The 15,885-nt window shown below is 55.9% G+C and overlaps 1 protein-coding gene across 1 annotated transcript in view; it reads right to left on the bottom strand.

Annotated features, from left to right (window-relative positions):
* SLC35F3 (solute carrier family 35 member F3) overlaps positions 1-11,896 on the bottom strand; it is a 55,723-nt gene extending 43,827 nt beyond the window's left edge. The window contains exons 1-2 of the mRNA XM_054712948.1: positions 11,774-11,896; positions 11,164-11,393 (exon numbers count right to left, since the gene is read on the bottom strand). Coding sequence (XP_054568923.1) covers positions 11,164-11,393; positions 11,774-11,826 — 283 coding nt within the window. The 5' untranslated portion in view covers positions 11,827-11,896. The remainder of the gene's footprint in view (positions 1-11,163; positions 11,394-11,773) is intronic.
* Between the last annotated feature and the right edge of the window lie 3,989 nt (positions 11,897-15,885).

Here is a 15,885-nt window from a genome sequence, read left to right as displayed (position 1 = left end):
ATCTCTCATACCCCTGTCCCCGAGAGATTAGAGCTTTTTTTTTTTTTTTTTTTTTGGCGATGAAGATGGACGGATTTTGCGATGTTATAAACCGGGGGGCTTTGTTAGCAACACTGCCCCATGGCGAGCGAGGCAGAGGCACTGTCCCCGAAATAAAGGGATGCCGCTTTAAAAGGGGGGAACCGTCTCCGCACATTTCCATTCGCCGATTCCTTCCTTGTTAACGGATCTCTCACGTCGGCCGTGTTTGAGACCGGGAATGGAACACGACCTCCGGCGCAGAGGTCGACGCTCAACCACCGAGCCACACCGGCCGGGCACCCTCCGTTTTCTAGGTAAAATGGGGGCGACAGGAATGTCCGACTGATAATGTTCTGATGAAGCGGCGGGAACCCTGCACCTGGCACCGTGCATGGTGCCCAGTAAGGGCTCAGGAACGGCGATCGACCCTCCTCCTCCTCCTCCTCGTCATCACCATTTTTAAAAATATATATTTTATTGATTTTTTACAGAGAGGAAGGAAGAGGGATAGAGAGTCAGAAACATCGATGAGAGAGAGACATCGAGCAGCTGCCTCCTGCACACCCCCCACTGGGGATGTGCCTGCAACCAAGGTACATGCCCTTGACCGGAATCGAACCTGGGACCTTACAGTCCACAGGCCGATGCTCTATCCACTGAGCAAACCGGTTAGGGAATCATCATCATCACTTTTAATACCCCACCGAGAATTGTTTTTATTGATTTTGTTTTGAGAGAGAGAGAGAGAGGGAGCGGGAGAGAGACAGAGAGAGGAACCTGGATGTGAGAGAGGAACATCGGTCAGTTGCCTCCTGTACGTGCCCTGATCGGGGATCGAACGGCTACTGAGGTGCGTGCCCTGACCAGGAATCAAACCCGCAACCTTGGGATGTACGGGGTGACCTTCTAACCGGCCAGGCGCCATCCCCCGGGCCGCTCGCTGCACGGGGTGCGCCGGAGCCGACACTGCGGTGAGACCATCGGCCCAAAGCGACCCGTCTCCCGTCTGCCTGAGAGAGATGGCCTTGACCTGCACGCCTCAGCCTTGACCGTGACAATGAGGCAACCTTCCCCACGGCACACACACAACACAAATCACTCTGTGTTTGTCGCTCTGGTAACCAGGCAACCGACAGCCTTTCTCACCGTGAATTCGCTCTGAACGGCTCCCTCTGATTCACTGGAGCGGCAGGCTGGGCCGTGAATCAGATGTACTCCCCGGAGGTTCAATTACGGACCCGGGTTTTAGCACAACCGCTAATCCTCCCCGCAGCCTCCGGCTGGGCCGAGAGCAGATGCCGCATCCCCGGGGCCGACGGACCCGGGCCCGCGCCCCAGCCGAGGCTGCGGGAGACGGGGTGACGTGGAGAATAAACCGGACTAGACTTCACGCTGGTCTCCGACGCGATCCTGGACACGTCACCTCGGGGCCTGGGTCCCCATGTCTTTACCTGCAGCGCGAGGGCCTTAGGGTAGGAGACCTCTCCAAAACCTCTTAGCCCTACATCTCCAGGGTCAGGCAACAAGGGCTATTTGCATAGGGAAACATCCGGGATGTGTCAGATTGAAAAAGGCTTTCTTTCTTTTTTATTTTTTAAAATTCAAGTTCGTATTGATTTCAGAGAGGAAGGGAGAGAGAGAGAGATAGAAACATCAATGAGGAGAGAGAATCATGGATCGGCTGCCTCCTGCACGCCCCCTACTGGGGATTGAGCCCGCAACCCAGGCATGTGCCCCGATCGGGAATCGAACCGTGACCTCCTGGTTCCTAGGTCGACGCTCAGCCACGGAGCCACGCCCGCCGGGCCCCACATCTCAAGGAGACCCACAGAGATTGGGCTCATCCATCCCCCCGGGGCTCCTTCCTTGGCTCCTGAAATTTCAGTTGCGAAGAGAGCGCCTAATTTCTTGCTTAGGACCCGGGGAAACCAGCGGGGTGCCCCCTTTCACTGGAAGCTGTGGGTCCTGGCCACGGGCTCATCGAATCCTGCTGATGGGGGAGGTTTCTAGAGCACCACTGAGGTCAGCAACCTCGGAGGCGGAGCATCCGTGACGCGGCGGGGGAGGCAGGGCAGGCTGGGAGCAGCTCTGGCTGTGGGCGAGGGAGGGACGCTCAGAAGGAGAGGGCGGGAAGTCCGAGGCGCTCGCGCCTACGCCCTCGGAGCCTGCTTCGCACGGAGGGGCCCTGAGCGGGCGCAATCAGGCTGCAGAGGTGTTGTGAAATGGCCCCCTTTTCAAACGTGCCCCCTGCCGGAGGGATAGTCACGAACCCAAATCTGTCCCGAAGGAAAGGGTCCCCTCAGACCCTCCCCTAGGTCCCGGGGTCCCAAGTGCAATCGCCGGCCAGGTGGCAAAAGGAACGAGCGTTACTTCTGTTGGCTCGAAGGTGCTTTTGTCAGGAGCATGTCTGCCTGTCCCCCTCACACCGGTTCTCCGTCACCTCCTGCTTCTGCTCCGGGTTTTCCTGGCTCGCCGGGCCAGGCCAAGTCCCTCTCGCAACCGGACTGCATCCTTACAGGACAGAATGCGTGAAGATAACATCTTTCTGTGTGTGTGTGTGTGTGTGTGTACATACACACACACACACACACACACTAGAGGCCTGGTGCATGAAATTCGTGCATGGGGGGAGGTGTCCCTCCGCCCAGCCTGCACCCTCTCCCATCTGGGACATCCCTCTCACAATCCAGGACTGCTGGCTCCCAACCGCTCGCCTACCTGCCTGCCTGATCACCCCCTAACCGCTCCTGCCTGCCAGCCTGATGGATGCCTAACTGCTCCCCTGCTGGCCTGATTGCCTCTAACTGCCCTCCTCTGCAGGCCTGGTCACCCCTAACTGCCCTCCTCTGCAGGCATGGTCACCCCTAACTGCTCAGGTGGTGCTGTGTCATGCCCACACGGCAAGCACATGACCTTTTTTGCAATCTGGTGCTTTTTTGCTATTCGTTTCCCAGGGTGACTTGTTACTGGAAAAATAAAAATTATATCTTTCTCCCCCTTTAAGACTGTTTGCGGCCAGCCCTCCCGACTCCCTGCTCCCCCGTGAAACCTCTCCCCTGGGCCCAGAGCAAATGGAACGGCCCCCGGGGGGAGATTTCCATGATGCACGCTCACTGCGTTTCCACCTCCTCTGCAGCCGCAGCCGCTGAGGACAAAAGGGCTTACGTACTCTGAAATGTCTGGCGTCCAACCGGTCCGTGCGCGACCCACACCGACCACACTAAGCTGCTCAGTCAGACCTACGTCGGCGATCGGCCACCGTCTCGCAGGGCCACCGGACACACACATTTATGCACAGCTGTCTGAAAAGTGTTTTATTCAATAAATGGACTTTATATTTAGAAACAGATTGGGTGATTTAGAAAATGAGGACGAGGTTCAGACTCAGCCACACGTGCAAAGTCCATGCAAAAACGATTCCGCCAGCTATTCGAATGAGTACAATCTGTTTTTGTTTTTGTTTTTAGAATATACATTTTTATGTATTTCAGCAAGGAAGGGAGAGGGAGAGCGATAGAAACCTCCATGATGAGAATCACGGATCGGCTGCCTCCTGCACACACCCCACCCTGGGGATCGAGCCCGCAACCCCGAGCATGTGCCCTGACCAGGGAATCGAACCCGGGGCCTTCTGATTCGTTAGGTCGATGCTCAATTCCTGAGCCGCTCTGATCGAGCCAAAGCAGTCTGATTCTATAACAGCGGGCCAGGGATGAGTGGCGAATGGAAAGCAATCCACTCTTCAGGAAGCAAGAAGTGTTTTCTTCGTTGTTTTCGTCCATTTTGGAGGTAGCTGATCGTATCCACAGTTCAGAGATAAAAAGAAAATTTATGCACAGCTGTCTGAAATGTGCTTCTAGTTCCTACCGTGGAAAAAAAGGGTAAAGCTTGGGGCGGCAGCTCGTGTGCTTGCCGAGTATTCAGAGGTCAAGTCAAACGTAAGTGAGGTTAAAAGACCGTGGCTTGTTCCTTTAGATTCTGTAAACTCGGGACTAATGTTTAACTCTCTCCCCTCCAGACATTCTGGGATTTCAGTCCTGTGGCACAGCGGCCGACTGGGATATCGACAGCATAGCAACATTTTGGGGGGTTTTTTTGTGTTGTTTTTTTTGTAAAATATATATTTCTTTATTTATTTCAGAGAGAAAGGGAGAAGGAGAGAGAGATATAAACATCAATGATGAGAGAGAATCACTGGATTGGCTGCCTCCTGCACGCCCCACACTGGGGATCGAGCCCGCGACCCAGGCCTGTGCCCTTGGCCAGAATCGAACCTGGGAACCTTCAGTCCGCAGTCCGACGCTCTGTCCACTGAGCCAAGCCAGCTAGGGCAACATTTTGTTTTTTCTATTCCGTAATTTTTAAAAATACTTCCGCATGCATCTTCTCATTGCCCCTAACTGCCCTCCTCTGCAGGCCTGATCCCTCCCAACTGCAACCCATCCTCTCGCTCTGGCCTGGACACTCTCCCCTTCCTTGGCCAAGATGCATAAAGCCTTTGCGTTGCAAAGGACCTCAGATGTCACCTGGTTTAAACTTACAGGAGTGTGTCCCACCGGAATCCTTGTGATCGCCGTATGGCCCTCACTAAACAGGCCTTCCAGATATGAATGGGCTCGTTCGTTCGTTCATTCATTCGTTCATTCATTCAATAAACTTACTACATGCCTACTGCGTCTCTACCACTCCCTCTTGCTAGTGCTAAAGCAACAAGAGTGAGGAACCGGCTGGTATAGCTCATTGGTTGAGCGTCGACGCATGAACCAAGAGGTCCCGGGTTCGATTCCCGGTCAGGGCACATGCCCGGGTTGCGGGCTCGATCCCCAGTGTGGGGCGTGCAGGAGGCAGCCGATGAAGGATTCTCTCTCATCAGGGATGTTTCTCTCCCTCTCCCTTCCTCTCTGAAATCAATACAAAAATATATATTTTTTTAAAAAAGAGCCTTAACCAAGGAGGAGCAGGAAAGGGGGGGAAGGGTGACATGAACATAAGATCTCGCTCTTCACACACGTGCCACCGCCGTTTGTCTAACTTGGGACCACGATCCCAGGAATGTGACGAGACAGGACCCGCCCGGCGTCTGGCCGCGAGGTGCGCGGGAGGCCGGAGGACGAACCAAGGTGACCGCAGGGTCTGACTCGCCGATGGCTGGCGGGGACATCCATCAAACGGGGGCCTCGAGTGGGGGTGGCACGGAGGGAGAGCCGCTCCCAGGAAAAAGAGAAAGGAAGCCTATTCCGTGGGTGAAAAGAAGTCTACTCCGATCAATAGAAAGGCCCGCTTGATTGAATTTCAATCGTTCTTTCTGCAACTCGGAATTGGAGAGCTGCCCCGGTTACAAATGAGTTCAGGTGCAAATCACAGAGAGCCAGCCGGCGCTGGCTGGAAACACGCACGCACACACACGCACACACACACACACACACACACACACGCACACACACACGATCCCACCCGGGCCCATGAGGCTGGGACACGCCAGCACAGACCCAGACTGCTCCCACCGCCCTGCCCTGCCAGCGGGTCGGCGAGTTCCCATCCTCACGCTGACGGCTGTGGCACCGTGTCCGGATCTGGGCAGGGCGGAGGGGGACGGGGATAACCCAGAACTTTCTCTCCAGGAGGCTTCTCCCATCTGTGCAGTAAGAGACTCTCCGCTCCCAGGCCCTTCGTGTGTATTTCATCGCCCACAACGAGGGCCTGTGGCCAGCCCCGCGACAGAGGATGCTCAGAGACGGAGCTGCTTATAGTACCGCCTCCGTGGCCAGGTAAAGGGAGACGCAGGCTGGCCACAGAGGCCCTTCGGTGGTCTCAGAGTCCTTGTCCCACCTTCTCCCGGTCACTCTCTTTTCCCAGCTGATTTCTTTATTTTTAAGTGTTTTTTTAAAAAATATATATTTTGCCCTGGCCAGTTTGGCTCAGTGGATAGAGCATCGGCCTGCGCATCGGCCTGCACAGGTTCGATTCTGGCCAAGGGCACATGCCTGGGTTGCGGGCTCGATCCCCAGTAGGGGGCATGCAGGAGGCAGCCATTCAATGATCCTCTCTTATCATTGATGTTTCTATCTCTCTCTCTACCTCTTCCTTCCTCTCTGAAATCAATAAAGAAATATATTAAAAATATATATTTTACTGATTTTCTACAGAGAGGAAGGGGAAGGGATAGAGAGTCAGAAACATTGATGAGAGAGAAACATCCATCAGCTGCCTCCTGCACACCCCCTACTGGGGACGTGCCCGCAACCAAGGTACCTGCCCTTGACCGGAATCGAACCCGGGACCCTTCAGTCCGCAGGCCGACGCTCTATCCACTGAGCCACACCGGTTAGGGCTCCCAGCTGACTTCTGAAGGGGGCGGGGCATCGCTGACGGAGGGTCCCGGCCCCACCCCTTCCTGGCGACACCCCGTGTGATGGGAACCTCAATGGCTTTCCTGAAGGATGTTCTTAGGCGGGAGCTGTGTTCCGATGGAGCCTCACATGGGGACGTGACGTGGCGGGGTGAACACGCCATACGGTTTACAGGTTAAAGGTTGTAGAGTCGGACACCTGGAAACCTATGTCCTTTTAGGAACCAACGTCTCCCCAATAAATTCGATTAAAAGGTTTTGTGTGTTTTTTTTAAAAAAGGGAAAGGAATATATATTTCGTTCTCATCCGCATTTCTGGCCCAGAGCCCCTCAAACCCTGGGCGTTTCCTGACGAGAGCCACGAGGGGGATGGGGGCTCCTGCCCACCGCACCTGAGTTTGTACTAAGGACCTGGCTTGCAGGAAGCCCGGAGGCGGGGGCTGGTTGCCGTGGCAGCAACTGTAAGGAGAGGTTGGAACTTTCCGTCCCACATCCCCCTCCAGGGAGCGGAAGAAGGCTGGGGGTTGAGTCAGTCTCCAATAACCAATGGTTTAAGCAATTGGGGGTTTTGTTGATTTTTTAAAAAAATATATATATATACATATATTTTTTATTTCAGAGAGGAAGGAGAGGGAGAGCGAGATGGAAACAACAAAGATGAGAGAGAATCATGGATTGGCTGCCTCCTGCCTGCCCCCCCCTCCCTGGGGATGGAGCCCGCAACCCAGGCATGTGCCCTGACCGGGAATCGAACCCTGACCTCCTGGTTCCTAGGCCGATGCTCAACCACGGAGCCCCGCCGGCCGGGCTGAGCTCGAGTTTTCTTAAAGGGAGAGAAAGAGAAGTTGCCAGGGGGCCCCACCCCTTAGCCTGCTGCTCACGACCCGTGGGTGGTGCCCTACACGCAGTCATGACGCAATGGGTGGCCAGGGTCATGAGGTCAGCGGGAGGGGGTCCAAGACAGGCCAAGCTGTTTCGTCCAGCGAGAACACGTGCGCACGGCTGAGACAGGTGGGATGGCACCTGTCCGCCTCGCCTCCCGCTGTGCCGTTTTCCAGGAAACAGGAATGTACCGTGTACTTAGAAGTGACTCCATGTACTGCCCCCTGGACGCAGTGCACCGTCTGCGGATGGACGGACGGGTGGATGGATGGCTGTGCCATCTACAAATGAACGCATTCGTGAGCACGCAGTGATTTTTCTGAAGCCCCCGCCTGGCCCCCGGGTTTCTCCGGAGGGGGTGGGGGTTCGGGGGGGGGGGGAACAGGGTCTCGTTGGGAAGTGTTCCTGTCTCCACCTTCCAGGCACCCCAGTGAAATCCCTGGACGGATTCTGAGGGCATCGCCAGGTCCGATGGGACTTAGAGGTAGAACAGACATAGCGACAGGTGTACCAGGACCCCGTTTTCCTAGTGTTCCGGGACAGATCCTACTGCGGTACATTTCCGTTACCGGTAACTTGGAAGACACGCCCACGGAATACAAGCAGAGAAACCTACCGGAGATTTTTTTTTTTACGTTAAATATGTCCCAAAAGAGAAGGCGGACTTAAAGCAAAAGAGTCTGGATAAGCTCGTGTTCTCTTGTTCCGGGTTGCGGCCTTTAAATGGTCTTCACCTAGCTCACTGGCCAATGCGTTGTTTAAAAATGTACAGAGGCCCTAGCCGGTCTGGCTCGGTGGAGAGAGCGTCCGCCCGTGGACTGAGGGAGTCCCGGGTTCGACTGTGACCAAGGGCACGTGCCCAGGTTGCAGGCTCGATCCCCTCCCTGCCCAGTAGGGGGCGTGCAGGAGGCAGCCAATCAATGATTCTCTCACCATTGATGTTTCTCCCTCTCTCTCTCCCTTCCACTCTGAAATCAATAAAAAAAATTTTAAAAAAATGGATAGAGAAGGGATCTCAGGTCCTTCCTACGTGTCACACGCCAGCACGATGCACTTTCCCATGAAAAGTGTTTCTTAAACTCCCCTGCATGCGTGGCTCAGTGGTTGAGCGCCGACCTATGAACCAGGAGGTCATGGTTAGATTCCTGGTCAGGGCACAAGCCCTGGATGTGGGTTCAGTCCTCAGTAGGGGGTGTGCAGGAGGCAGCCGATTCATGATTCTCTCTTATCATTGATGTCTCTATCTCTCCCTCTTCCTTCCTCTCTCTGAAATCAATAAAAAAATAATTTTTTTTAAAAAAGGAAGAAAACATCTTCATATACGTTCATTGGAAATAGGCAGACGCGACTTGTAAAGAGAAAAATAAGGAAGCCAAGTCGGCATTCATGAAGAAACGTCTTTCTTCCCACCCTCGGGAATCAAACTTGGAGGACAGAGCCAAATTTTTAAAACTCTACATGGCTACGGAGTGGATGGCGGAGAAGGTTAATAAAAATAACCTCCTAAGAGAATTCCACCCCGTCCCGCGCCGCGGACGAGACACGACGGGCAGGAGGCACGCTGAATGTCACAGAAAACATCTGTCAGCCAGACAACGGCTCCGAGACGCCACAGGGGCCCCCACGCCCTTGAGCCTCCCGCAGGGCAATCGCTTCTCTCTCGTGCCATCTCCCAACGCTGTCAAGGTCAAGGTCAAGGTCACCTCAAGCCGCACGCACGCGAGCCGGCTGTGTTCCCACGTCCTAGATAGCTGCGCAAGAGCTTGTCACCCTCGTTGACCGAAACAACTGATCAGGTGCCGCCCTGTCCAGGCCTCTCCAGGCGCTGCAATTAGGGCAGGAAACTCAATTTTCTCCTGACCCAGGAGGTCGGGAAAGAGACCGCGGGAATAAGTTATTTTGTGAGCCTGTCCCCCAGTTTGCTGAGCGTGATGATTAAGCAACCAGCACAAGACTTCGCTGATTTCAGTGTATAAATAAGACTCTTTTATGATTTATTTTTTTCTCTTCAAAACAGCTCAAGTAATGCTCTAAAAGGTCTTGGGCTGTATTCATGAAACATTCGCTTCTCTAAATTTCAACTTAAAAAAATCCAATTGATTCGTCAAAATGTCAATTGTCACCGAAAAAGCACGTTAGTAAAAAGGAAATGGCGTGGGAGAAGGAGAAGGATCTTCATGGGAGGAGAGAGGGGGGTGAGCTGATTTTATTCATGGCCCTCTGCTCCCTGTAGCCTTGTCTGCTAGTATCGATCCACATGGGCTTTCCTGTCTTTTTTTTTTTAATCGATTTCAGAGAGAAAGGGAGAAGGAGAGAGAGACAGAAACATCCATGATGAGAGAGAATCATGGATCGGCTGCCTCCTACACGCCCCTCATTGGGGATGGAGCCCGCAACCCGGGCATGTGCCCTGACCGGGAATCGAACCGTGACCTCCTGGTTCCTAGGTCGACGCTCAACCCCGGAGCCACGCCGCCCGGGCAATATAGTCCCCTGTCTTAATGGTAAAAAAAACGCCTGTAGCCAACACTGCCGGAAGCTCCCCAAGGTCACAGACGGAATGACCATGACCGACCTTCGCATGACCTCCGGGCTTCCCTTCCTGGGGCCCTACGCCCAGGGCTCTCCAGGTGGAAAGGGGACGCGCGGTCCTGTGTCTTCCTTCTGGAACCCACCGCCAGCGTCCCGCCAGCTACAGTTCTTAGCCAGCCGACCCGGGAGGTGGGAGGAGACCCGGGCAACCTCTGGACAGAGTTCAACGCCATCGCACCCCGTCCTTCAGAACCAAACAAGGGCACGCGAAGAAAACACGGGAATCCCACGTTGCTTCCTTGCAAAGGACTGAAACGGAACCCGCTGGCCGAGCGCACGCCACTGACCTTTGATTTGAAACCGGGGGTTTTAGGAGAAAACAAAACAAAACACACACACACACTAAAAGTAGATGTTATTTTTAGCACGGACTGTGATTAATTGACGAAAGCTGGATTTCTTCCCCCCTGAGGACCAACAAACTATGTCCCAATGTCAAGCAACCGAGGGTTGAAACATGTCTCGGGTTCATGAAGCCGCGAGCCTGTATGGCAAACGGAACAGAGTGTCACGCACGCCTCCCACGGACTCCGGGGGTCACTGCCAGCCTCTTGGGGGGGGGGGGGGGGGTCAGGAAACAAACTGTCGGGATGAGACCACCTCCGTGGGGTTTACAGTCAGGGGTACCCCGAGCGGGTGGTGGTCACCTTCTCCCTACCAAACCCAGAGAAAGAACCGTCCCCCCTACGCGTCCCCACCACGCAGGTACCGCCTGCACCATGGATCACCACACCGTCAAAGCCATCGGCCGGGCCCGGCGGCTCCACCTGACACCAGCCAGGTGTCTCTACCAGACCTACGAGGGTCCAAACCCAGGCCTCCACGGAGGACGGATCGACATGTGATGCAAAGGGAGTGAGTGAGCTTAAATGAAGGCCCGAGAATGGTCCTCCATCCGGGCCTGGAGGAACGGGAAGGGTTAAAATCCAGGCCAGCTGAGGGTGCAGTCTGGAGCTGAGCCCCACTCTGGCGAGTAACAACACCTTCAGATCCACAGGGAAGCCTCGCTCCCCAATGTCTCCCACAGGGACCCCTCACCGGCAAGGGATGGTACAGGGGGGTGTGCGAGGAAGGAGGGAGGGGACTGGGGGGAGGGGGTCTGGAGTGTAAGAGAATGGATCAGAAATTCCCCCAGGTCCCGGAGGACACCCACCTCCAGGCCTCTCCCTAAAAGTTGCTAACCTGGGTCCCTGCCCGCGGTCAGGGCGCAGGAGGGAGGGCGGCCAGGCGCACGGCTGCGCGCGCTCCCAGGACGGCGAGGGGACCCCGGCGGGCGAGGCGCAGCGGCGGGGAGGGGGGACGGGAGGTGCGGGCCTTACTTTTGCAGCTCGCCGCCCAGGGCTGGTAGCCGTAGTAGCCGGTGATGCGCAGGATGCGCTCCTCGATGGACGTGAGCCCCGCGGGCCCGCCGGTGAGGTCCTCCACGGAGCGCGACCACCTGAGGTCCTCCTTGATGGCCTCGTCCACCACCAGGTACTTGAGCTGCCGGAGCTGCGGGCTGATGTCCGACAGTCTCCGCGGGCTGACGTCCGGGGACCTCCTCATGCCACTGCGGCCAGGCAGGTGCGCGGGAGAGATAGGGGGAAGGGGGGATGGTGGTCGGTGAGGATGGACCTGAGGCCGAGCAGGGGCGCGGTCTGGCCTCCAGGGGCAGGTGCCGCCGCCAAGCCGCGCTCCCCCTCCCCGCTCGCCGCCCACCCAGCTCCCCGGCAGCCTCGGCGGCAGCGGCGGCGTCGGGTCCCGTCGCCGGTGCCCGGTCCTGGGCGCCTGGGGCAAGGCGGGCGGGGGCGAGTGGCGAGGGGACAGGCCGTCGGGAACTTCCCGGGCAGCGCCAACCCCTTCCCCCGAGCCCCCCACCGCCCGGCACCCCCGCTGACCCAGGGCCGCCCGTCCGCCCGCCCGCGCGCGCCCGCTCCAGGCGCTACTCACGTGGCGATGCCTTTGCCCCGGGGCGCGCCGCCGGGGAACTCTCGGATCCCCATAGGCGGCGGCACGGTGCGGCCGCGGGCGCCCAGAGTCGAGGCGGAGGGGCCGCGGGCGGAGCTGCCGGCAGCCGCGGACCCGGGAGAGGAGGGCGCGCTGCCCGCGAGGGTCCGCGCCGCCCCGCGCGCCTGTGCGCGCCCGCGCCCGCGCCGCGCGCCTCCCCAGCGCCTCCCCCCGCCCTCCGCGGCGCGGGCGCGGCTCACCCGGCTCCGGCCCGGCTCCCGCTGCAGCCCGGCGGTGTCGGGGGCCGCTCTCGGGCGCCTCGCCCGCACCTTCCCGCCGCCCAGCACGGCCCGCGGGCGCCCGGACCCCGGAGAGCGCGGCGCGCGGGGTGCGCTCTCGAGGCACCTGAGCTGGGGGTGCGCGCCAGCCAGCAACGCCGGGGCCAGGTGGGGGCGCTGCTGCCCCGTCCCGTGGCCGGGGCGTGCACTGGGCCCCCGGAGAGGCACCAGGCACCTCCTCCGCCTGGCGACTCCTCCCCTCGGCCAAGACCTGTCAGGCCCTACTGCTCCAGGTTCAGCAGTTCAGTTCCGTTTATTTCATTTTTTTCTTCTTTAATATATTTGTATTGGAGAGGGAGAGAGAGAGAGGAACATCAATGATGGGAGGGAATCATGGATCAACTGCCTCCTGCACGCCCTGGGGATCAACCCCGCAACCCGGGGAGTCGAACCCTGACCTGGTTCACAGGTAGACACTCAACCACCTAGCAACACGAGCTGGGCTAAATTAGTCTTTGTTTTATTTTTCTGTCTGCAAGCCAGCTCTCCAGAACACATCATCGCTTTTCATAATGTTATTGTTCTGTTGTTAAAAAAAAAAAAATACAAAGAGGTTCATCAGGGCAAGGTTAGGAAATACAAAACTACGTAAAGAAGAAAAAAAATACCTCTTCTCCGGCCCAACATGACGACTTTGAATTACCAGCCTTCCACGCGCTTTTCCAATGTAGAGTATTTTCTTCTCAAAATTAGAATCAAACTGTGCACACTGCTTTTTGGACTTTTTTAATATTAACATGATATCGTTTCATTAAACTAGGGCTAGAGGAGAACTTTCTCGAATGAATCGTGGACCAGGGACAGCGACAAAACTCGAACATCGTCATGGAGAGAAGCTAGGAGCTTCCTGGCTAAGGCCAGGGGCAAGGCAAGGTGTCTGTTCTCACCCCTCCTTTTCATCATGGTGCCGCCAGCCCCAGCCACTGCAGTCAGACGAGAAAAGGAGAGTAAAAGTGTCTCTATCGGGAAGGGAGAAGTCACACTTTGTTTACAGATGACATCACCATCTCCGTAGAAAACCTCGAAGGATGGACTAAAAGTTGGCCGGGAACAAGTAAGGATGACAGCAAGCTTGCAGGTTCATGTACAAAAGCCGAGCAACTTCCTATCTATACCAGCAACGAGCCATCGGGATGTAAAAATAATGAACTATTTAGGTGTAAATCTATGGGCACGATCCCTAGGAGGGAAATTACACACACACACACACACACCCCGCCGAGGAGAGAGATCAAAGAAGAAGTCAGTAAATGGAGAGTGGGCCTAGGGCTGTGGTCAGCAAACCACGGCTCGCGAAGCCACACGTGGCTCTTGGGCCCCTTGAGTGTGGCTCTTCCACAAAAGACCACGGCCTGGGCGAGTCTGTGTTGAAGAAGTGGCGTTAGAAGAAGCTTACGTTTAAAAAATGTGGCTCTCCAAAGAAATGTCCATCGTTGTGCTGTTTGATATTTGGCTCTGTGGACGGAGGAGTGTGCCGACCACCGGCCTAGGGCACCCTCTCTGAGAACCGCGCGTGCGAATACCGACGGAAGGTGCATGAGCTCGAGCTTCTCCGCGTTGCTCCCACAGACGCGCTGCCCGGACCCCAGGGAAGGTCCTGGCGGAAGTGAACAGAGGCCTGGCCCACGGATTCGCCACATTCAGGCCACGCGGACCCTGGGCCGGTCTCGAACCTTCCTGAGCCTCCGTTCTCTCCTCTGTGTGGAGGGATGGCCTTATAAGATGGTTGCGACGATAAATGAGCCAATCCATGTAAAATACGTAGAATAGGGCCTATGACATGGTCAAGGCCAGTATTTAATAGATATGAGCTATTATTATTATTTTTTAAAAAATCTTTATTGTTGAAAGTATTACTTATGTCTTTTTTCCCCACATTGACCCCCTCCAGGCCACCCCCATCCCCTGTCCCAGGCCCTCAGCACCCCACGGTCTGTGCCCACGGGTTATGCATATGTGCATAAAGGTCCTTGGTTGATTACCTCCCACCCGCTCACCCTCCCCGCCTTCCCTCCCAGATTTGCACTCTGTTCCGTGCCTCCATGTCTCTGGATCCACTCCGTCCATCCGTTTATTTTGTTCATTAGATTCCACATGTGAGTGAGATCATGGGATACGTGTCTTTCTCTGACTGGCTTATGTCACTCAGCATGATGCTCTCCAGGGCCCTCCATGCTGTCTCAGAGGGTAACAGATCCTTCTTTTTCACAGCTGCATAGTACTCCACGGGGTCCATGTCCCACAGCTTTCCTATCCACCCGTCTCCTGATGGGCACTCGGGCCGTTTCCAGATCTTAGCTATTGTAATTGTGCTGCTGTGAACACAGGGGTGCAGATATCCTTTCTGATTGGTGTTTCGGGTTGCTTAGGCTCTATTCCTAGACGTGGGGTCACTGGGTCCAATGGCAGTTCCACATTTGGTTTTTTGAGGAAACACCACGCTGGTTTCCATAGCGCCAGCCCTAACTTTTAAGGAAAACCATGGCAGGGCAAAATAGTCACAGCTATCCTGTTTCAGCCTGAACTTGGGTGTTGTGCTCTTGAAAGCCACTAGAGGGAGCACAAGCCAACCAACAGGCCTGGGCCCCGAGCCCTGGCACCTCGGAGGGCGGGCATTGGTTCGGTAACATTACGGAGGAGGTACACGCTTCTATCTTGGTATCTGTCCTGCAAAACATACTGAGCGAAGCGGAAACAAACCCCATCCTAAGACTGGGAAGGCACCGTTTCTCCATCGGGTCTTCCTGGAGGCTCCGGGCACCCCGAGGAGGGAGGACACAGGACCTGGTCCTAGTTGAGGGGCTGTAGGGGGAGAGCATCCAGGGTGCACTGGCCTCAAGGAGGGCCCCGCCCTGTGTCCAGCCCTCCTGCCCCACCGGGGACCCCGCCAGCCCCCACCGAGAGCCCAGTGCTGTGTGTGTGCGCACACGTGTGTGTGTGTGTGTGTGTGTGTGTGTGTGCGTGTGTGTACAGGAGACAGTTCCTGAATTGTTGCATTGTTTCCAGCACCTCCTACCAGGTCAGGAGCCGGGAAACATCTGAATCCTAATAACCAGACAGAGTTTTCCAATGAGGAAGCAGCAGGAAAACCTTTTTATTTTTATTTTTAAATTTAAATATATTTTATTGATTTTTGTACAGAGAGGAAGGGAGAGGGAGAGAGAGTTAGAAACATCGATGAGAGAGAAACATCGATCAGCCGCCTCCTGCACCCCCCCCCCCTCCACTGGGGATGTGCCCGCAACCAAGGTACATGCCCTTGACCGGAATCGAACCTGGGACCCTTGAGTCCGCAGGCCGACGCTCTATATCCACTGAGCCAAACCGGTCAGGGCCTTTTTATTTTAACAAGGTTCTTAGGAAACACCGTCCCACACTTTTTTGGTGAATCAAGAGGTCATCTATGTTGCCTGGCTGGCGTGGCTCAGGGGTTGAGCATCGACCTAGGAACCAGGAGGTCACGGTTCGATTCCCGGTCAGGGCACAGGCCCGGGTTGTGGGCTCGATCCCCAGTGTGGGGCGTGCAGGAGGCAGCCGATCCATCATTCTCTCTCAGCATTGATGTTTCCCTCTCTCCCTCTTCCTTCCTCTCTGAAATCAATAAAAATAAATTCTTTTTTAAAAAAAGTGAAGCCTCCGATTCAGTTGACAGGATGTTGTCACGTGGGGCCTCTGTGGTCACGTCCCGCGTGTTCGTGCCAGGGGACCGTGGGTCACGGCGCACTTTCGGAACCAACACCTCCCCCTGTGTCACAGACCGCATTCTAACGGCCGTTC

This window comes from Eptesicus fuscus, chromosome 24 (assembly GCF_027574615.1).
Source record: "Eptesicus fuscus isolate TK198812 chromosome 24, DD_ASM_mEF_20220401, whole genome shotgun sequence".
NCBI lineage: Eukaryota > Metazoa > Chordata > Mammalia > Chiroptera > Vespertilionidae > Eptesicus > Eptesicus fuscus.
Note: the sequence above shows the minus strand (reverse complement) of the source record. Positions and strands in the feature narration are given on the sequence as shown.